The sequence below is a fragment of the Thrips palmi genome, unplaced genomic scaffold (assembly GCF_012932325.1).
Source record: "Thrips palmi isolate BJ-2018 unplaced genomic scaffold, TpBJ-2018v1 HiC_scaffold_11, whole genome shotgun sequence".
NCBI lineage: Eukaryota > Metazoa > Arthropoda > Insecta > Thysanoptera > Thripidae > Thrips > Thrips palmi.
In genome coordinates this window covers 9,548,691-9,571,999 of record NW_023144622.1, presented here as the reverse complement: position 1 = coordinate 9,571,999, position 23,309 = coordinate 9,548,691, and the positions used below count along the sequence as shown (strand labels likewise).

At 46.6% G+C, this 23,309-nt stretch overlaps 1 protein-coding gene across 1 annotated transcript in view; it reads right to left on the bottom strand.

Moving 5' to 3' along the window:
- The window catches only part of LOC117639624 (NFX1-type zinc finger-containing protein 1-like), a 30,366-nt gene extending 8,066 nt beyond the window's left edge, over nt 1–22,300 (bottom strand). Inside the window, 21 exon segments of the mRNA XM_034375476.1 lie at nt 703–814; nt 1,837–1,996; nt 2,783–3,017; nt 6,405–6,662; nt 7,839–8,009; nt 8,588–8,753; nt 9,596–9,866; nt 11,756–11,930; nt 12,431–12,586; nt 12,969–13,097; nt 13,215–13,357; nt 13,451–13,534; nt 13,683–13,789; nt 13,885–13,980; nt 14,712–14,896; nt 15,609–16,002; nt 16,373–16,553; nt 16,782–17,037; nt 18,153–19,324; nt 20,227–20,369; nt 21,993–22,300. Of these exon segments, the coding sequence (XP_034231367.1) occupies nt 703–814; nt 1,837–1,996; nt 2,783–3,017; nt 6,405–6,662; nt 7,839–8,009; nt 8,588–8,753; nt 9,596–9,866; nt 11,756–11,930; nt 12,431–12,586; nt 12,969–13,097; nt 13,215–13,357; nt 13,451–13,534; nt 13,683–13,789; nt 13,885–13,980; nt 14,712–14,896; nt 15,609–16,002; nt 16,373–16,553; nt 16,782–17,037; nt 18,153–19,324; nt 20,227–20,359 (4,584 nt within the window). The 5' untranslated portion in view covers nt 20,360–20,369; nt 21,993–22,300.
- Between the last annotated feature and the right edge of the window lie 1,009 nt (nt 22,301–23,309).

The following is a 23,309-nucleotide window of genomic DNA, read 5'->3' as shown; positions in this document are numbered from 1 at the left end:
GTCATGGCTCGTACAAAATTTGTCCAAAAACATATAAGGTGGAGTCACGTCACATCCATTTGAATGTCGAACCACGTTCAAACGAAAGTGACATCCTAAGCGCCGTGTAAAGTTGAAGCGAGTGTCACGTCACGTCGTATCCAAACGAACGTGACAAAGTGCACTGTGCGAAAAAACCACAGGGAACCCCGTTAATTTTTTTGCCGGGATTTACTGCAGTTCAGAACCGAGGGGGCCACATCCCCCGTAATCCTGTGTACAAATTGGCTGGTAATCTCTGGTAATCCATGGCGTAATCACGTAATCCTTGACAAAATTCTGTCATTTTTCAACGTTTTTAGTCATTTTTCAACGTTTTTGAGCTATTTTTCAACGTTTTCGAACCAATTTGCGAAAATTTCACGCGTAATCCCTAGTAAATTTCCCGTAATCCCGTAATCTTGTGTACGCCTGAAATGAGAGTGGTGGCCCCCTCGTTCAGAACCTAGGATTTACTGTGCCTGGCTACAGTATTTACTGTACCTGGTACAGAATATTCCGTACTCCACTCCTGTGGAGTACTGTAAATCCCGTACAAAGTACAGTAGTTCCTGTAAGAAAGCACAGTAAATCCTGTACTCTGAACTACAGGATTTACTGTGATTTTTTTCCACAGTGTGCGCATTCGTGCCACTCGTTGAGCACAGTGAGCACTGTCCTCACCTTGCATGGCGCGCAGCGTTCGCCGCAAGTCCTCTGGCACTTGGTGTGGCGACACTTGACGAGGCACGGCTTGCCGCAAGGAGGGCAGCTCGCGGCGCAAGGCGCCTCACACCTGACGGGAGAAAACGACAGACTTTGATCCAAACAAATGTCGCACATCGCCAAAATTTCAGCCCTGTGGCCTTATGGTTGCACCAGGAGGAGGATCGTTTATCGGGGCCCAAGGCTATTCAGTCGCAATCATTTATCAGATACGATAAGCTCATCAACAATCTTTATATGTTTAAGAACAATGATGAATGTGGTGATACATGATTTCACTAAAATTCAAAGGGTGAGACATCTGACCGATTTTCGGTGATACAAAAAGTATGACCGAAAAACGGTCATACACAAATGTATGACCGAAAAACGGTCATACACAAATGTATGACCGAAAAACGGTCATACTTAAATGTATGACCAAAAAAAGGTCAGACATCAGCGAGACTGGCTATTGTTTAGCTTGGGGATATATCAGCCTTTACCCGTGATACACTATAAAGTATGACCGTTTTTCGGCCATACATCGAAGCATGACCGTTTTTCGGTCATACATCGAAGTATGACCGTTTTTTCGGTCATACATCGAAGTATGACCGTTTTTCGGTCGTACATTTCAGTAAGACCGTTTAAGCGGTCAAAAGTATGACCTTTCTATTTTCAGTGTTCAAACAAGAGAAACGTTTTGCGAGCAACTGTTCTCAGATTTGCATAAGATAATGCATTTTCTCGAAGAATAATATAGTGAAAGTTCCTCGTATGCACAAAGTCGTGCAAGTTACACGTACAGTCCACATAAAAATGTAGTGTGCAGAGTTCAAATTACTGGAAAGGTACAGTGAAAATAAAACAGACTTCCGTCATCCTAACAGTAGATGGATGGAAAAAGGGAGCAACCCTAAACGCAAACGTTAGGATTCTAAGAACAAACTGTAAAACTGCAAGATCCGTAACTTGAGACACGCGAGCGTTCAAGAGTTATTGAAACGCTAAAGGCTTCGTCATACTGTGATGCGCGTGCTCTGCTCACACTTTCAAGAAAACGAACTCGAGAGAGCATTGACTCTACCGACGAAAACAGGAAATACTTACACATGCCCACACAAGAGAGGCCGATCACATTTGCTCTTGCAGGCCACGTGGAAACGTCCTTGAAGACATTTGCCGCAAGTCCCAGCGCATGGGTGCTCACATTCCAGGACCTTGGTGCAAGGCTCGTTGCAGAGGGCCAGCAGTTCGGGGCTGCTCGGGTCTGCAAAACACAAGGCACTCACGGCAAAGGCGCTTGATGTGGCAGACAAGGGGAAATCTCTGAGAACTTCAGTGTACAAATCAAATGAATTTCAGTTGAATTATCGATAAATTTCGGGAAAAACTACTGAATCTTGAGAAAAATTTAGACAAATTTTAATAAATTACGGTGAATTTCTTTTTTTTTGTTTATTATGGTTTATTAATTTGGCTAGAGTAGTTGTTTCCCCTTGGTGGCAAACAAACGGGCGGAAACATACGAACAGAACGTGTCTACGGAGGGCATTCAAGGCAAATGCATCCATCTTCGGTCGCATTCATCAAAGGGACGAAACCCAAACACCTCTAGTTTGTTTTGTTGGAAGAAACTTAAGCGCACATAAGCTTACAAAGCGAACAGTTCGCAAATTAGCAACGGTTTCGCCGCATAACTAAGTCAATTAGTTGGTACTATAAGTCTTCAAAACATTCCGTAAGGTTTTGAGTACCTTGTCAACTTTGTTTTTGTTTTAAATATATTTATTAAGGGGTCAGCTAACTTCACTCGTGTAAATCTTGTCAGAATGTCAGAAACCTGTCTGAAAACCTGATCAAGATTAGCGCACCTCTGAAAGCTGAAAACATCTCCTGACAGTCTGTAGAACTCAAACCATCAAAATCAGAGTAAGTTTTCAGAATTTCAGCTTTCAGAGGTGCGCGAATTTTGATCAGGATTTCAGACATGTTTCTGATATTTTGACAAAATTTACACGAGTGTTCATCACGGTAACCACACCAAAACCCTTACCGTGGTTGGACGCGCAGGGGACCATGATGCGGTGGCCGCAGGCGGGCAGGCCGCCGCGGTAGACCACCAGCTGGGCGCACTCGCCGTCCGCACACGCCGCGCCGCACGCCAGGCCGCAGGGGTGGCCGCACGGCAGGGAGCGCCGGCAGGGCTCGCCGCAGTCCGCGAACAGCGCCGCGTCCACGCTGCAGGGCACGGGCTGAGTGTGGCCGCACCGCGGCAGCTCCTTGTCCACCTGGGAAGCGAACCAAGTCAGGTACACTGTCAAAATGTGAGTCGTCACTTGATGACAATGTCAAGGATACACGGTACCAACGGTTCCTGGTTTTCCCAGGAACTCCCTGGAAATCGCCTATGCCTTCACCATTGGCTTCCTGGGAAAACCAGGTTCCGTTTTTACCGTGTAATTATCCTTACAACAATATCATCGAAACAAGCGATGACATTGTTGTCACGCCCATGCAATAAGTATAGGCACTGGTAAAACTAAAGCGTAGTATTACCCTCTGTTTTCAAGCGTTTTCAGTTTTTGCTTGAAATCAAGCGTAACAGGCTCATTCGCCAAGATTCCCCCTATCTAAATGCATGGGAGAATTTCCAGAGTATGCTTCATTTCAAGCGTAACGTCTTAAGGGGGCAGTAGCACTTGGTGCACGCTTTTTCATTTTTTTTCGAATTTTCTGTTTGCACCTGAATTAAAAAGACTTCCATGAATGCTAGAGACAAACGGCAGTAACCATGTAAAAGATCAATTTTTTTGCAACAATTTAAAAAAAAAGTATTTTGTTTTAGCATAAGGGGAGGCACCTATATGAGGGACGTAAAAAAGGTCTGCAAAATCATACGTGGTGTCACTGCGCGCACGATTTCAGCCAAAGTTTTCAACATTTTTTCAATCGGTAAAGTGCATAAAAAGAGCATAAAATTTCATACAAAATGAACCACGGGGGTTAATATCGGATGAAAAATGCTACTGGATATTTAGTATCGAACAAGAAAAATGCATTCAATGGAAAATTTGTGAAAAACGACCTTTTTCTACCAGCGTTTTTGGCCCGATATTAACCCCCGTGGTTCATTTTGTAGGCAATTTTATGCTCTTTTTTATGCACTTTACCGATTGAAAAAAAGTTGAAAACTTTGGCTGAAATCGTGCGCGCAGTGACACCATGTATGATTTTGCAGACCTTTTTTACGTCCCTCATATAAGTGCCTCCCCTTATGCTAAAACAAAATACTTTTTTTTGAAATTGTTGCAAAAAAATTAATCTTTTACATGATTACTGCCGTTTGTCTCTAGCATTCATGGAAGTCTTTTTAATTCAGGTGCAAACAGAAAATTCGAAAAAACTTGAAAAAGCGTGCACAAAGTGCTACTGCCCCCTTAAAGCGTAACTTTATGCTTGACGCAAGCATAGAGTTACTACACTTTAGTTTTACCAGTGGGGGCTTTGATGAAAATGTCATCAATTTGTGATGAGGTGGTCATTTGAAAGTGATAACAAAATCATCAGCCTTTCTCGCGAAAGCTGTAGTTCCCGATAAAACTAAGCGACTGCGTGTCTCTTTGAGAGAGGAGAGCGCCTGCGAAGTTCGGGATAGGCCACACGGAACGCTCCGGAGCGATTCTCACGTTTCGGGGTAGTTTCGTTTCTTCTGACTCCTGTGCCCAAACGAGCGCAGATATCGACATGGGGTTTGTTTCCGATGTTAGGGAGGGCCATTGCCCACTAAACGCACACATTTCGAAAAGTTCACGTTCGTTGGATTGGTCTACGTAGCGTTTGGAATACCCCAAATGTAACTTCCGTGATTGTCCAAAGAGAACATACTCGAACTTCCCGCCCCCAGTGTGGCGGTGGGGTTCGAAAATGCTGCCAACTGTCGATGGGGATTCGAAGCTTGGCATGTCTCGAGCTGATTTCAACCGAAGACCAAAACGCCAGACTTCTTTCAAAGGTACTTATGCTGCAACGAAAAATGTCCTCCGTATATTCAATTTCACTACACAAATTTCGAAAAGGCAGCTCTGGACTTCTCCCCAAGCCAAACTTTTAACTTTCCATGACACAAGCCATCAAAGTGGAGTCCCTGGGATATAATTGCATGGGTCGCGGAAATCTAAGATGCTGTACACGGTCTCAAAGCGGGCTAGAGCATTATAAAATGGCGTGTATCAACAATTACCTGTAACTTCCGTGGCACCCTTTACCCAATGTTGCAGCAGCACTAGGTGAAAAAATTTTCCGCTTAAATGTCGGGCTTAGAGTATCATTTGACCCTGGCACGACTTTTAAGCCACAGCAAGCCCGAGTCAGCCGTTAAAGCCGATTTTCACACTTTGTAACTTCCGTGATAACGTAATTTCCGTGATCAAAACACCCACTAAAACATATGGGAATACCTTATGGCTCATGTTTTTAGGAAGGTAGTACAAGGTCTTTACTATAAATACCGTTGCCATAACTCTAGTATCATCCAGGACCCGAATAATCAGAACAACTTAATTGGATATTTCTCACTTTCGGCAAATCAGAGACGCCAAAACTACCCCGAAACGTGAGAATCGCTCTCCGGTGTTGGGCGGCCCTGCCTGCTGTCTTGCCCGCATTACCATTAAGGGCTAGACCACACACGATCGTGCGCTTCCCCACGTCGTCGGCGCTAGTGCTAATGATTGTAGGAAGCGCTAAGCGCGCAAACACGTCAGGTTGAAATTGAATTTGGCTAGGAACGGCAATTAACCTGATCAGTTTTAGTGCAAACTTCACTGTCAGAAATTTTGTCGTAAATTAGCGACAAAAACGTCGCTAATTTTGATGGCGACAGAAATCGTTCTGAAACTACTTGGTCGTAACTGAACGACAAAATAACCATTTCTCTACGACAATGTCGTAATCGCGATTACATATTTTGAAATCTGAAATCCCCGAAAAGATGATGAAAAGTTGCAATTTTGCTCGCTTATTTACGATTTGTGTCGTTCATTTACGATTCAGGACACAAATTTACGACAAGATTCGTAAATGTACGACTGAAGTCATAACTGCACGACATATTCAAAAGATAAATTACGATCGTTCGTAAACTTACGATTAAGTTGTAAATTTACGACTTAATTAGTTTCAAAACGGAACGTCTCGCTATCAAAATAGCGACAAATATGTCGTAAATTTACGACTCAAGTCGTATATTTACGACTTGAGTCGTAACAAAATATGTCGTTTTAAAACGACATAATTGTTCTACAAAATGTCGTAAATTTACGACTATTTTTAACAGTGAATTGCGTCGAAGTCCGAAAAGTTCGTGTGCACACTAAATTCTTATGGAATTTTTATGCATAGTTATGCATGCACAGATACGTCCATATGTTATGTATAATATTGTGCATCACTGTGTACATTTTATGCAGGAAGACGCATAAAATGTGCACAGTGATGCATAATTTTATACATACCTTATGGACGTTTAGGCGCATGCATAACTATGCATAAAAATGCGTCCTTATGCATTTAAAAAGTCCATAAGAATTTAGTGTGTGCACAAAAAACTGTGATGTCTCGTACGAAATTCGTACAAAAACATTTAGGGAGCTCCTTGACCTCTCCCTCGCTCTCACCTTGACCTTGCAGGGCCCGCACGGCAGGCGGCACTTGTTGGCGCAGCGGTGGCCGCACCGCATGGTCCGGGTGCACTTCTGCGTGCAGTGCTCCGCCAGGGGCGCGTCCACGCACGGCAGGCGGCGGCTGTGTCCGCAGGGCAGGTCCTTGGGCACCTCCACGTCGCACGGCTCGCAGTCCTCGTGGCACAGCCGCCGGCACTTGTGGTCCGCGCGGCAGCCTTCGCGCCGCTCCTCGCACGGCTTGCCGCACTGGTACTGCAACACCCAACACGCCCCGCACACTCAATGTTTTTGAACAAATTTTGTACAAGACATCACAGTTTTTGGTGCACAGGAACTTTTTGTACAAATTTGTACAGAAGTTTGTACAATTTTGTACAAAAATGGTGAAAAATGTGCAGTTTTTCATACGAAAATTATACAATAATTTTGTGTACACAAAAAACTGTGATGTCTCGTACAAAATTGTACATAACATTTGGTGTACGCCGAGTAGCTAACACGAAGTTCTGCCACCACGATGGTGCACTTGGAAACATGGGAATCGCTCCAGAGCGATTGATTGTGAGTTTGAAAAAAAAATTCTTCCACAGCCGTTAGTAAATATACTTTGTAACATCATTTTTTTGGTGTAGAAGGATCAAGATTTTATGATATTTGCATTAAAAACCTTTCAGACACGGTACGCTTCATTAAGACATTAAGCAAAGTGACTTCGGCCAGTTTTTGGAAATTTTGTAGAAAGTTAACATTTTAAATTTTCGTCTGGTAAGATTAATTTTTTCTTCTTGAAAACTATTGCAGATTAATAGCCCATTCTCACTGACACTACGAGGGATGAGTCCCCCCGATTCCCCCCCCCCCCCAGATCTCAGCAAATATGCGAACAAAATCAAACCAAAATTTGAAATGTAACAACAAAATTTCCAAAGAATGTCAAAAGTCACTTCACTTTATGTCAGAATGACGCTTACCTTGCCTAACTGGGGTTTTAATACAGAAATCATAAAATATTAATCCTTCTACACCAAAAAAATTGTTTATACAAAGTGCTTTTAATATGTATGAGCCCCCTTAAAGTGGGTCGAAACGAAAAGAAGCGGTAGCTGCAATTGAGCTTAAAAAGCCAAATCTGTGAATTTAATTTTACACATCTGGCGCCCTTAAAAGTGGGGCGGGTGACAAACGCGCCCAGTTTCAGGGCAAATTCATGCCAAATGTAAAGTGTACACCGAGAAAACCTTACAAACTATTTCAGGCCTTACAAAGAAAAGCAGCTTGTTATGAAGAAGTGTTTTGAGCATACAAAAGCTTACACGGAAAATACTTCGTAATTGACGAACTATTTCTTTGTGTACAACAGAGTAAACAAGTTTGTACTATGCATGCTCAAAATACTTCGTAATGTTTAAACGGTGTAGTGCCTCCCACCTGCTCGTGTTGAGGGTCGTCCAGGACGTGGCACTTGCGTTCGCAGGCGTGGCCGCAGTCGACGCGGAACTCGCACGGCACTCGGCACGCCAGAGCGGCCACGCCGTGTCTCTGCCAGCACTTGCCGCGCTGCTTGTGTCCGCACGCCGGCAACACCAGGTCCACCTCGATCTGTCGAAAGACAAACGGTCACGAAAGGAGCAATGCACATAGATTGGAAAGACTGCGCGCCAAAATATGGCGACGACACATATAGTCTCGCTAAGTTCAGGTCAGACCTGAAAGCCTCGCCGAAATCTGGTCAGATACAAAAGTCACGCCAAAATTTGGTCGGCTACCAAAGTCTCGCTACAAAATGGTCAGACGAAAAAGTCCCGCCATTACATGGCGCGGCATAAAGGCCATACGAGCAGGACGGCAAAAGAGGCCAGGGTTCTTAAAGCTAATTTTAACGTAAATGGCCCACATTTTTTTCAACATTTTTTGATAAAATTAATTTTAATCATTACTTTGATTCTCTTCGTTGGAATAGACTCAGAAAGGTTCAAATATTCTACGAAAATTTTCAGTTCGATGAACATAGGAGGACGAGAAGTCAAAATTAACGGCGTTTATCAACGCCGTGATGAGTTGGGGCCACAGTCATTATCGCTGAGGTAGGCGGTAGGCCCTTCTGCCTGCACTGCGCGTAATCACCCTGCTGGCTGAATCAGCATAAAATGTCTGCCGTGTAGTCCACACCCTCGTACCTGACACTTGTGGTCCTCGGGGTCCGTGTGGCAGGGCATGGTGACCATATGGCCGCAGGACAACACGGCCTGTTTGGGCACCTCGCAGGGAGGGCAGTCTTCGTAGCACCGCGCTCGGCAGGGGTGGCCACGAGCACACGCTACTTTCACGCAGTTCTCCTGGCACCTGGTGGGGAGCACGAAAAAGAGTGAGATTGGATCAGAGAGGTTCAGACGACCGATATGACCACCTCTATTGGTCTTAGTCAACTCTCTTCACGCATGCTGAGAGAGAATTCTCGGTGACACTTTATTTTAAACTGGAAAGACAACAGAACTCGACTAGGTGGACTTTTCCCAATTTAGCATCGTGGTTGAAAGCAAAAACATCAAAACGCATATTAAATTGAAACAGGTGAATTAACATAATAAAAAAAAACAAAGATGAAGAACGATCCAAGTGCATTGAACGAATTTGATTGATAAACTTCCCCCGAATCTGGTTCTGCACCAGATTCTAAAGGGAATAACTCAAAACATCGCACAGAAAAAAAATATTTTAAAGGAAAAAACAGAAAAATGACTTAAAAATAACTTGAACTCGTGTCAAAATAATTCACTCAAGCTTCGACACATCCAGCCCAATCCAGCGCAAATTCACCAGTAGTTAAACAAAATTATCTATCCATATTCGGGGTCTAGAACAGCCGACCACACTCTCACTGACCACGTCCCCCACTCACCACACCACTGACAAGTGACCACTTTGTACTCTGACCGCGCGTACAAACTGGTCACACTCTGACCCCTAAATACTGACCACAAAAAGTCAAAAAATCCAATATTTATTTAAGTTTAATGAGAAAATGGCCCTTAGAAAGTCGATGTCAAAACGTTGATAAAAAGGGTCCTTTTAACATGTAACTGACCAGGAGCGAAAATAAATCAAGATTAATAGGCTAAGAAACCTCCATTGCAAGCTACGTTTTTCAAAGCAATAGTAGTTCCCTCTTGAGCGCAACCACCTACTTGTACTTGACGTGCTGCAGGTCGTCCGGGTGGCACACTTGCGGACAGACATGGCCGCAGCGCAGGTCCACGTCGCACCGCCGCATGCAGCCGCCCTGGGGGCACTGCTCGAAGTCCTCGGCCGAGGCCACGGCCGTCAGCTGCCCGTGCACCTCGCAGCGCAGCACCAGGTTCGGACCCACCGCCGCCTGACGACGCAACTCGGCGTCCACCGCGGTCCACACCGACTCCTTGGACGTGAGGGTCGACATGTTGCCGACGATGAAGAAACCTGAAAAGCGTGGAAAACAAGGTGCAAACAGCTTGAATTGAGGTGTACAGTTTCCTTGAAATAACGTGGAAAAACGGTGAAATTACGGTAAAATTACATTGAAATAACGCGAAAACGTGAAATATCGGAAAATAAAGTCTCAACACCCTGAAAATAACGTTGGTATGAAAACGAAAGACCTTGAAAGAATGTGAATTTGAAATAATGGTGTACACATTTTGACGAAGTTGTTTGCCCCTCGGTGGAAAACAATCCATTAGATGAGTCACCACAATCACCCTTCAAATGGCTGATGCACATTTGTTGCCGAAAAATTCATCACGATCCGAAATAGGTGGCACGTGTTTTGTTGCCCAAATCTGAGTGACGTCATCGGCAGCGTTGTGAGGTCCCCGATGACGCCCTTCCAAGGCCACCGTGATGATCCCCATGTGTTCTTTACTTAAATTCGACATAAATTTTTGACCGCCCAAAATGAAGTCACTCCTGACATGTCACCCAAAATTGGGCGACGGTGCGTGCGTCACTTACCCAGTCCCAAAAAACCATGGATTGCATGGGATCCCATGACACAAATCCCATGACAGCGCACTGAAATCCCATGAGACTGCGGTTCAGCACCATGGACAAGCGGCATGCCATGCAAAATGAAGGTCGTTTCCCATGGTGCAGGCCTAGCACCATGGGAGGACCTCCCCCATGATGTGAACTTTTCCATAGGTCCAGACTTCCCATGGGAAGGCAGTCCTGCTCGTGCGTTAAGTCTCCGCCTTATTTTCAATTATAGGTCCATAAATTGTCAACGGTTGCCCTCCAGAAAAACATGATTGCAAAATCGGATGGTAGCGTCAAAAGTTTAGGGGTTGACAGTGACATTTCACCTGTGAAATGTTTAAATCCAGATCAGGCACTGATCGCATCATTTTGTACTCGCAAGGGACTCTGCCAAGGCAAGGAAGTGCTTCCCATGACTCACACTCTATGGTATTTTTCCCCATGAGTCGCAAGACACCATGAGAAGTTGTTCCAAAAGTCACGGGGAATCGTTCCCATGGAAAGAATCGGCCCATGGCATCCCATGCACCGCCATGGCTCATGGGATGCCCCATGGTTTTTTTGGACTGGGTAATGAAAGAGCAATGGGAGCTCCTGAAGGAAATGTTAGTGTAAAGCGTCCCTCATTTACAGAACCTAATTCTTTTGCAGCCGACACGGTCGAGACTTGTGCAGTTTGATCTTGAGGAGAGGGTAAAAATTCCCGATTCTGTTACGATCTGCCCCTCCGTCCTTTCTGCCTGAGACAAATGCTACCAAAGCAACCTTCAGTAAAGAGATTCGGTAATGTACTAAGGTTCTTGGTTCTTCATGAAATTACAATGCGAAATTTCGAACAACCTTTAAGAATTGAATTGTATTTTAAAAGACGTATAGTCGTCAACCCCTATTTTGTTTTCCTTGCAGCTGAGAGATGGGTTCACTGGGAAAACTAAAGCGTAATATTGCCCTCTGTTTTCAAGCGTAATCAGGTTACGCTTGGAATCAAGCGTAACAGGCCCAACACTGAGAAAACCTTACAAACTATTTTGGGCCTTACAAAGAAAAGTAGTTTGTATAACAAAGTATTTTGAGCATACGTAAGCTTACAAAGAAAATACTTCGTAATTTACGAACTATTTCTTCGTATAACAAAGTATTTTAGTTTGTTATATGTATGCTCAAAATACTTCGTAAGGTTTTAAGAGTGAACCGCCAAGATTCCCTCTATCTAAATGCATGGGGGAATTTCCAGAGTATGCTTCATTTCAAGCGTAATGTCTTCAAGCGTAACTTTATGCTTGACTCAAGCATAGAGTTACGGCTTAGTTTTACCAGTGTTGCCACGTACGTACCATGCCTGGCCCGAGACAGCGCCACACAGGCCCTGTTCTCGATGCCCACGTAACCCAGGTTGCTGCGCGGGTTGCTGCGCACCAGGGACAGCAGCACGATGTCGTTCTCCTCGCCCTGGTACTCGTCCACCGTCGTGATGCGAATCTCGCGCAAGTGCGACTCCACGGGGCGAAGCTATGGGAGCAGAACAGACAGTTGAGGATTGATCGTGAACCAAACAGTCCATTAAAACGTGACGTCTGCAACTGATTTTTTTTAAAACAGAAAACCATAATTGCTTTGGTTCAAACATTTTTTAACAGAACAGGAGTTAAATGTTTAAATTTCCTGAATGAAATTAGTTTTAGGATCTTAAGTGAAACCCAATGAAAGTCGCAGGAGTTATTATTTTGGCTATTGATCCAAAAAACACTTAAGTGGGAATTTTGACGAAAACCACTTAGCATTTTGAGTCGATTGTTGTTTTAAGAATTCACCACACTTCACCTAACAATTGCAAAAGTGTTTCAACTTTAAGGAATTTTTTAAGGTTTTTCATTACAGTTTTTTCAAAGTTTCACTAGGGTTTCCACTAAAATTCCCCAATTATTGGCAAAGTAAAAGCCATGACGCATGAAATATAAGAAAGCTGGGTGCTCTCAAGGCAGGGGAGTGATGATGATAAATTTGATTACCTGCTTGGTGAGATAGTACAGTTGCCCCTTGTACGTGCAGAGCACAGTGATCTTGGACGGCTCGTAGCCTTGCAGCAGGAAGTAGCGCACTAGTGCTGAAATGAAGGTCGCTTCGTGAGGGTTCTGGAAGCTGGGAGCGTCCTTCAGGTATGTTGGCTGCAATGAAGTTCAGAAAAATGTTTTCATGCACCTTGAATGTCACGAACTTGAAGAACCCGTGTAAAAGTGAAATAGACTATTCTAGTCGTGGCCAAGTGAAGAACAAGAAGAATCACAAAAGACTCATTAAGGGCATTTAGAGTGCACATATTTACTGAAAATATGTTGTATTTACAATGAAATAGCCTCACTAACTTCTACCAAGCAGAGGTTCTTGAATATTTAAAGTAAAAGTGCTAGCTGTCTTTTGTGATTCTTCTTGTTCTTCACTCGGCCACGACTAGAATGGTCTATCGGTTTCGGAAGTTCCAGACCGAGGTTCTCATGGAGGAGGGGGAAGGACTTTAAGAATTGAACACGATCAGCCGACGAAACTCACCTCTTCCTCAGGGTGCTTGTGGTCAAGGAAAAAGACGTTCTTAGTGACGCCACGAACATCAGGAAAATAGTTCACGGACTCGTGGTTGAGTAGATGAGGGTAGATGTGTGGGCAAATAAGTTTTGCAACCTGTGGACAGGAGCCCGTTTGAGTTCCATCAGAAGCGGAGGGGTGAAAGAGGCGGCATAACGCATTAAGAATAGAACAGTAACCCTTTCACGGTAGAAAACCATTGGTTTACAGTACCTCGGGTCGCATTCGGTGCTGCGTGTTGAGTGTTACGCAGTGAACCTCATTGTTGACTAGGCGCTCAAACATGGAGACGTTCAAATGGTAGTTGTTGGCCAAATCCTGCACAGAGGTGGTGGGGCGCAACTGCTGGTGGTCCCCTTCAAGTCAAGAAACGAGTTACACGAGTAATTAGTATTCACCAAAGAAATAAAAATTGAAGCCAAGGAAAGAATGAAAGGTTCTGTTCTCACCGATCATAATCAGGTGTTCGACATCAACACCAAGCGATGCCAACACAGTAGCCTCAAGAACTTCAGCAGCCTCTTCCACAATAACTAGAAATAAAATTGTTGGAAAAAGAATTCACATTTTTTTGCAACGACAGCATGGTAAAAACTATCCTACAAATGCCGGGCAATAGCATGAATTAAGTTGACTCAACAACACATACGCGTTTACAAATGAGCAAGAAGCTTAACCCACCAATTCTCGGCTTGAGCTGTTTCAGAATACGGTGTCTCATGGCTGCGTAGGAAGTACTCATCCCGATCACCAAATGGTTTGCCATGATGGTCTGATCTTGCACCATTCTGCAAGCGTAAGACAGTTGCGATAAACAGGGAGTCACAACGGCATTTGGAGGTGTTACACGACAGCAGAGAGATAATCTCATCCACTCATTTACCTGCATTCCTGCACTTGTTGAGCGGCATCCAAATATCTAGCACTGATTTCTTCCGCCAGGTTCCCAAATTCAGTCAGCAATTCGTTTCTCCAGAACCTGAGAAGGTAAACAAGCATGTGAAAGACAAGGTGGTTTGAATGTGAGTGCTCAGCGCCAATTACGCTCCACGATCATTCCACAACGAAGAGAAATGCTTGAAAGGAAGTGCACTGAAATTCAAACGGTAAGACATCTGCCTTGACAAAAATTGTCACCGAATGAGGGTCGTACCCGCGCACAATGGTACCGCCGGAAAAGGGTTAACTTGTGTACGACAAAAATAAGGTCAGATAGAAGTGAGACAGGCCCTTGATTCCCTACACCCTTGTCGACCTCTGTACTATTTTCTCTACAATTTTGATTGTTTTGAAGATAAAATTGTCAATAGATCGAGCAGAAATTGAAAAGCACATGGCAAACGACGAAAAGTCACATTTAATGGACTACATACATTATGCAATGAACAAATTAGTGCATAGCCACAGAGAATATAGTACATCATAAGTTTGCTTTAAAAACTTTTTTAGCAAGAAATAGAAAGTGAATACGAGACTGAGAGTGCATCGCTACACTGTAAACCTAACTGTCTATTAAGTACCCACTTACAAATGCGTGCTTGCAAGTACACACTTATAAACGCATGCTTGGTCAAGTACACACTTGTAAGTGTGTACTTGCAAGCATGCATTTGTAAGTGTGTACTTGGCCAAGCATGCGTTTGTAAGTGTGTACTTGCAAGCACGCATTTGTAAGTGTGTACTTGGTAGACAGTTAGGTTTGCAGTGTACCTGTACTGCTGCCAGCGCTCCACAGCCGTCATCTCGGCCAGGTCTTGGGCGCGGACTAGCATGTCCGGCGGCTGCGTCTCGGGGTCCGCCAGCCTCGCCCGGATGGCGTCCCAGTACCGTCGCAGCGCAACGACGGGGGCCATCTCCTCCTCCGCGAGCAACTGCACCACTGCCTCCTCCAGCACCTGCAAAATTGGATACGAAAATGAAAAACAATGCGCTTGTTGTAACCACAGTTAGATCAGATGAGTTTTGAAAGTATAAGTACATTTGCCCCTCAAAATGTGACCCGCAGTCACACGGCAAAAACGGTTCCTGGTTTTCCCAGGAACTCCCTGGAAATCGCCTATGTCTATCCTATGGACTTCCTGAGAAAACCAGGATCCGTTTTTGCCGTGCATGCGGCAATTCGAAACATGATGTAAAGCAGTCTCCATATTTAAGGCAGGAGACGCTAGCGCGGGTCCAGCTGACAGCCTTAGTGCCGATTGGGATAATTTCGAAACACGCATTTCTTAAAAAGGTACAGCTGTTTTCTGGTCAAAATTTGTCATTAAAGGACGCATGCTAGACCTCGTGTCATATTTATGACATAAAAGGCGCGTTATGGAAAATGTTTTTCATCCAGGAAACAGCGATCCTATTTTCAGCTCGTGTCGCAAAATTACCCCAATCGACCGACCCTACACTGTGTCTTGCGGTGAAAGGCTGCACCAACATATTTGGGTGGAGATTTTCTCCATAATACAAACAAAACTCGTCAAAAAGTCTATAAGGTATATAGTGAATACTCATTGGCATGTTAAGTCAGCTGCACCACCATAATAGGGAACATTTTCATCATAATATAAAGAATCTTCACTATAGAACATTTAGAGAGTACAGCTAAACACGCACCTGTCTGGAGACGGCGTACGTCACAGTCCTCCGAAGCGCCGCCAGGTCCTCGCCCTCCACGCAGGTGAGGTCCAGCGAACTGGGGTTCCAGATTGTCTGCCCGCACTCGCCAACAGGAACACCCGCGCGGCCCAAGAGCCACACTTCGATGGGCAGAGTCTGGAAGAAGTCCCGCTCCGCTTCCGTGATGATGCCGAACGAGTGCAGCGACGCTGGGTGGACCAGGCCGCCGTCTTGGCGCAGGAGCGTGTAGCAAGTCCGGACGCAGTCGTGGACCTGCTTCAGGTCGACGAACCTCTTCTTGTGGGCGGCGATCATCTGGAACAGGGCGTACGCGCCCTGGATCTTCTTGCGACGCAGATGGAAAATGTCGAACGGTTCCAATGAGGGCTCCCTAGATGGGGACAGAAAATGGCACACGGTAAAAACGGTACCTGGTTTTCCCAGGAGCCCTATGGCGATGACATAGGCGATTTCCAGGGGGTTCCTGGGAAAACCAGGAACCGTTTTCACCGTGCAGGCAGGGTGATATACGTTTAATTTTCTTTCTTACATCTACCTGGTAACATTTTGGTTGTGACTATTGACGGCTGCGTTGCGTATAGTATGAAACGAGTTGATGAAATAGTTTTCACGTTCATGCAAGAAGTATAGGAGCCTTGATGGACATGTAATCAACTTGTTCAGAATTCGCACCGTATTCAAGCAATCGCGAGGATGACAGTGCAAGCGAAGGGTAACGAAAGGGCTTTCACGGTTCATACCTGCAAGGATTGCCCACCCTGACCAAACTCTGGGTAAAGGGTAGCAGCCCCATGAGGAACTGGTCCAACGCGTGGTTCGTAGAACAGAGGACCAACAGCGGTCGGGGCTGCATGGAAGATCTCCAGAGGTATTGATTCAGAAGCAGCGTCCGCGCCACTTGCAGACCAAGGAAAGTCTTTCCTGGAATTAATGACAAAATGCGTCATTTTCGCAGTGTGCCTTACACTGTTAAAAATCCACTGTAATATTACAACACTGGAGTGTTCTTAAATTACAACAGTTGCTTTTTGGTGTCTGAACGGGAAGTTTATCAATAGACAACTCTTTTGATGTACTACAACTCTCTCATCGTTTTCTGGTCAGAGTATAGCGTATGATACTTGTCACACTGGATGACAGTGCACTCACCTGTCCCCGGCGGTCCCTGCACCAGCATCACCTTGTTGGTGAGGGCGCCCTGCAGCGCCACGTACTGCGACTCGTCCAGGCCGAGGCTCTCCGCCGACGGCCACGCCTCCAGCTGCGTCACGTCGCCCAGCACGATGGAGGCGCCGGGCGTGGGCAGGGTCAGGCTGGCGCCCTGCGGCAGGTAGGCCGGCAGCACGCGGGCGTTGCTGGCGTCCACCAGGTACTCCTTCAGGGGCAGCGACGCCTCGTCCAGGGCCTGCAAGGCAGCGGGCGCGTTAAATGCGTTACGGTTTTATCGACGAACAAAAACACAAACAACATGTCGTCAGATTATCTGCGCAGTCCCTCATACGCGGTCAACAGTACAGCTATTGCGATGGGTCCTATGAACAAAGACCGATGTCTTTTGGGTCGCTCAAACAAAGACCGATCTCCTTCGGGTCGCTCGAACAAAGACCGATCTCCATTTCCGCCGTTCCTGCATTCGCCGCTTCTTTATCATGTAGTTCTCGCAACAGACATCCAACTCAAACAAAAGTTTGAAGGATTTGTTCCTAACATATTAGAGAAGGATTATCTTAAACTCATTTGTGTGGAATCAAAACGTAGAGATTGTTGTGGGACTTCAAAATGAACGCGTTGAGAGGTTAGGAAATGGAGATCGGTCTTTGTTCGAGCGACCCAAAGGAGATCGGACTTTGTTCGAGCGACCCAAAGGACATCGGTCTTTGTTCATAGGGCCCATCGATTGGTGCGATTTTCCGGAAGTTTCATATCAAGAACATCACTTTCGGATTTTAAGTGCAAAACAAAAAAGAAAAAGCCGAATGTACAAAAGGAAATCCTTCACAATACGCAGAGAAACTGCGTACGTAATATGCTTGCGCCATTTTCTACGGGCCTGATGTGCTACTTAAATTGAGAGCGTGGGCTCCCACGGTCCATCTGACATTTAAAGTTAACTTAAGAGGCAAAATCATTAAAAACCATTCGAGAAATTTAAACAAATTTGTACGAAAAGCATGCACACGTAGAATTGTTTCAGGTCAAGTGTCTATAAAAGCCACATGCAGTTACAATACTTAACTAATTCTCAGTGCTTTACGACCATAATACTGAGAAATTCGTGCATAATATGTAGAAACTGGTCACAAGTTACTAAAAGCACTCTATTACTCTGTGCTGTACCACCCTCGCCAAGCTTTTGTTTGAATTACACACTAAATTACTTTTCCGTGCGTTGCTGCGCACAAATTCGTGTATTTTGATATACATGCACAGATTCGTGCACTGCTTAGGCACAAAAAAACTACATTATGATTCAGTGTGTGCGAAACAAAGCTCAGTGGGATCCTGAGAGAGTGCACGTACCTGCAGGGCGCGCAAGGGGTGCAAGTAGGCGCCGAAGAACACGACGCACTCCACCATGAGGAAGGTGCCCTCGAAGAGGTCCTCGCTGACGGGGCTGTCGCAGAGCTCCACCACCACCCTGCCGTTGGCCAGCTGGTTCACGTCCCGCTTGCTGACGGAGGCCAGGATGACGTTGGAGAAGGTCATGTCCCGGGACAGCAGCAGCAGCGCGCCCTTGATGAGCCTCCTGGTGTACTCCCAGTTGACGCGCGTCAGCTTGCCGTCGGGGTCGAACACCAGCTCCAGGCCCACGCTCTCGTCGGCCGTCAACAGCTTGTCGAACCACACGTTCTCGTAGACGCGGATGTTGGAGACGCGGGGCGGCCTGCCGCCGTTGCCGGCCTCCAGCTTCTTCTGGCAGTACTCGGCGCAGCCCTGGCGCAGCGGCTGCACGAAGTCCTCGCGCAGCAGGCGGAACAGCACGTCCAGGTAGTGGCTGGCGTCGCGGTAGCGGCCGCGCGGGATGATGCGCCGCAGGTAGGGCTGCGCGTCGTCCACCATGTCCTCGGCCGTGGGGTACGCCGACAGCAGCCGGTAGTCGTCCGGGGGCTCCAGCGCGTCGAAGCGGAACTGCCGCACGGGCTGGCGCTTCTCGGGCCTGGCAGCCACGCTCAGCCTGTCCTTCTCCACGGCCAGCTTGGCCTTGACCAGGTCCAGGTCCTTGCCGATGGCCTCCTTGCCCTCGAAGGGCGGCAGCTGGGTCAGCTCCAGCGCCGCCATGCGCAGCATGTTCTGCAGCTTCTCGCAGGCCAAGGTTGGCAGCAGCTTCACGATGCCGTGCGCCAGCCTGCAGAAGTCGCGGTAGAAGTCGGCCAGTGCCGCCAACCGCGCCGCGTCGTCGGAGCAAAGCACGCTGAGCTGCACGATGTGCAGCAGCAGCTGGTCCAGGAAGTCCTTCTTGCACACTTTGCAGAACAGGCGCACGACGAGCGGCTGGTACTCCACCGAGCACAGCTTGGCCAGCACCTTGACGACCAGCCACATTCTGGCTGCGTCCGGCTGCTTCTGCTCAGTCAGCTCCGTGAAGAGGCCCAGGAGGTCCGGGTTGGACAGCCGCTGCAAGATCCTGACGCCGTCCTCCTCGGCCAGGCCCCTGAGCTGGCCGTGACTCATGCGCTCTTGCACCGGCGCTGCTGCAAGCCGAAACCCAGAAGCAAGTTGAATAACTTCACTGGTAAAACGAGACGATAAAACCTACGCCCGTGTGGGCATTACACTGCAGGAAATAACCACAGCAAAAGTACACAAATTTCTGGCAAATTTTTATCAGGAATTTAGTGGACTTTCCAAGTACAACATTGTACAAAGTACATTGTACAAAGTACATTGTACAAAGTGCATTGTACAAAGTACATTGTACAAAGTACAAAGGAACCGGCATGAGGAGTGCTGTGCAGTCCAGGGCTCGTTGTGGTTTGTACAATTCCCGTTGAACTTTCTACAATCCCTGTTGTACAGTTTCTGTTGTACTTTTGTTGTACTATCTACACCTTTTCTTGCAGTGTGCTAGTCTTTCTCGACCTAAAAGGGCGTGTTACGGTTGTGCCTTTGCAAGGGCATCAAAATTTGTCTACAAGTCCTATACTAATAATTCACGCCCCTCCCAAAAGCATGAAATGATTCCATGCCTTTGTTTCACCGGTGTTTACACTGGTAAAACTAAAACGTTGACTATGTGCTTGTGTCAAGCATTCAGATACTCTTGCAGTGTTTAATTTTTTTAACTGAAAATTCAGACTATTTAGACTGAAGTAAATTTGCAGAATAGCCTACAAAAAATTCAAACTAGATCCTGGTCTGAAGTCAAAAAGTCATTTAAAAGTCAAAGAGTCGTTAAAAAGTCATAAGTCAAAAAGTTTCAAGGCAAAACAGTCACAACAAGTAAAAAAAATCAAAATGTCACAATAAAATAAAAATAATCAAAAAGTCTGAAAAAAGTCAAAAAGTCACTTTTGACTTTAAGTCAATGTACGTTCTTCTGCTCTGTTGGGGACCTCTTGGATCGAGCGCAGTGTTTGGAAGTCGCGCATCTTACCGTCACCGTTTCCGGGGTGGCCATCTTGAGGCCCTCCATCGGGTCCTCTCCACCCTCGGCCACGATTGCCGCGATGACCGCCACCGCCCCAGGGCCTGCGTCCGCCTCGGCCTCTGCCGCGGCCTCTCTCCATGACGCCGGTGCTGCAACAAACCAAACGAACACACTTAATTAAGGTGCTCAGGTCACAGATTTCGTCCAAAATTTGTGCACTCATTAAGGAAAGCAATACAAGCACCCGTCAAAGCATTTCCCTCCCAAAAAAGTATATACCTGGTACAAACTATTTGATTTGTTCAACGAAGAAATAGTTCGTTATTTCCGAAAAGCCTTCTATCATATAGCTTAAGTAGCCTCAAGTTACTTCCTTTTCCATAAAATACGTCACATGTTTTGGGGTCAATGTTGTCACACCTCGCAAGCCCCCCTCCCCTAAAATACGCGTGACGTATTTTATGGACAGCCCTAAAGTCTTAACATTTGATGTGAGGAGTTGCAATAGAATGAGATTCGAGGGGGTAAACATTTGCGTAATACCCGTAATAGTAATACATTTTAGGACCAAAAGTATAAAAAAATGTCATTTTTCAATGAAATCGAGGCGTAATACATGCGTAATACAAGTGTAATACCCCGTAATAGGAGTGTTCACCCTCTCGGTGCAATTTGGGGAGTAAAGCGGTCAAGGGGTTTTCTACATCGAGCACTGCGCACGGTGGGAATGTCGCTGAAAGACGCCTGCACGCAGCTGTCTGAAGGTAGATTCCTGCAAAGAACCCTCAGTGTTAAGAGAAAATAAGAAGCAGAAACGAGGCAAAGGGGGCAGCGGTCACGTAGTCCAGTGACGAGCTAATTCCGGCAACTTCCAGTGAAAGCAGCGTACCTTCCGAAACTTAATCCACAAATTCTAAGGGACGAGTAAAATTCTGCGAAAGATCGCGACCGCTGTTACGCAAGGTGAAGTCACAAGAACCTCTGTTGTCGCGGACCATGAGGAGAACTAAGTGACCTCTTGTACAGCTGCGGACCGGAAGCAACAAGAACCAAAACGGAAGTCAGGCATTATCAAAAGCCTGGCTCATCGTGGGTTCGCTAGTCCATCGAAGGCGGGTTCAAAGACTACTTTTCGCGGTGCGGTACGCAGGAGCAGGAGACGCCGCATTACATTACAAGAGAATACGAACCGGCCAAAACTGCAAAACGCAAATTAGTGAAAGTCCCGTCTCCTAATAAAATATGACAGCGAAGGCCGCAATGTATATCCGCACTTCCGGTTCATAAAATTGTACCAAGAATTTTTTGTTGTTGTTGTTCACTCGGCGCTGGGTGAAAACGTCGCGAGCGTTGTCAGAACACTCACCAGACGGTTCCTTTGAACGAGAGCTCTCTTTCTACGGCCACAGACGAGTTTCGAGGAAACAATAATGCTTGCGAGATAAGAACCGGGGCTTTCGTCAGCCAGTTCCGCAGGTAGAAAAATCGCAATAAATCATCTGACAGTTGTTGGATGTGAAGAACCGACACTCGACGAATACGAAGTGGCTACACTGCAAATCCGGTGGCTTGCCACAAATTTGGCAAGCCGTTTTGAAAGCCAAAATTTGGCAAGCTTTGACCTGAAATTTTCTAACGCCTTCGAAGTTTGGGCAAGCTAGAGAGTATTTCCGGGCCAAGCTTTCTAATTATTGGCATTCAAAACGCCTTCCAAATTTATGGCAAGTAAACTTACCACTGGATTTGCAGTGCTAGTAGCCAGAAACACTCACGATCGTGCACCAGAGCTCACTGCGTCCAAGAAGGGTGGCCGTCGCGCCGTGAAATTCACGCTGATGAGGCACACTCTTTCACTATTGAAGAAGCACTCGTCGCGAAGGCAGCACCAGCTGCTCACGAAGGGCCGGAACCCTTGCGGGACGGAATGATTCGCACACTAGCTCGCTGCTGCGACACTGGAACAACACTGACGCGACGCTCAGGCTCAGATCAGACGGCTGGCGGGACGTCGCGTCGCGTCAGCTCGGCTTGCCGGCCGGTGCGATAGCCACCCTGGCTCGGCTCGGCTCGGTTCGGCTGATGTCCTCTCACCGCCCGCTCCGCTCGTAAGAGCGGTGTCAGACTGCGCTACTGGTGGCCGGCAGGGCCGCGTCCGCGCTGAGGTAGGCGTATTCCCCGCTGGACCGGCGGAAGGGGATGGAGTGGAGGAGGATGGGAGGAAGTGGAGAGGAGTATCAGAAGTACGAGAGGAGGAGGAGGAGAGGAGGACATTGAGAATGAATGGGTCACCACCATCACCCTTTAAATGGGTGATGCAACTTCGTTGCCCGATTTTGGGTTACGAAAAATCATCACCCGAAATTTGGTCACAGGCGTTAGGCCACAGATTGAGTAACGTGAGTGTCGTCAGCGGCGCCGTGAGGTCCCCGATGACGTCCTTCCGGGGCCACCACGACTACCTCCATGTGGCGTTGAGGCCTCTCTGGCCGACGGAGACGGGGTCGGGACTTTGGAGAGGGGTTGGGGTATGTCATTGTTGCGAATTGTAGCACGAAATTCGGATAAAAGCCGAGGTTGGATTGGCAGGATTAGCACCTGGAGGGAAATTTGGTATTGGCGATTTTGAAGAAAGCCACCGAATTGGGGAAGAGGAGGAGTTGAGGGGGAGGATGATGGAGGGATCGCGGAGGAGGGGAGTGTGCGATTTTGGTAGAATTGGGAGAGGAAAAAGGAGGAGAGTGCTGCAGAGGAATTATTGAGAATGAATGGGTCACCACCATCACCCTTTAAATGGGTGATGCAACTTCGTTGCCCGATTTTGGGTTACGAAAAATTCATCACCCGAAAGTTGGTCACAGGCGTTAGGCCACCCAGATTTGAGTAACGTCTGAGTGTCGTCAGCGGCGCCCGTGAGGTCCCCGATGACGTCCTTCCGGGGCCACCACGACTACCTCCATGTGGCGTTGAGGCCTCTCTGGCCACGAACCTACTTGGTGTCCGGGACTTTTGATTTCAGGGTTGGGTTCACTGTCATTCATTTTGCGATACTTTTACAACAAAATTTTTGCGATAAAACCGAGTTGGCGATT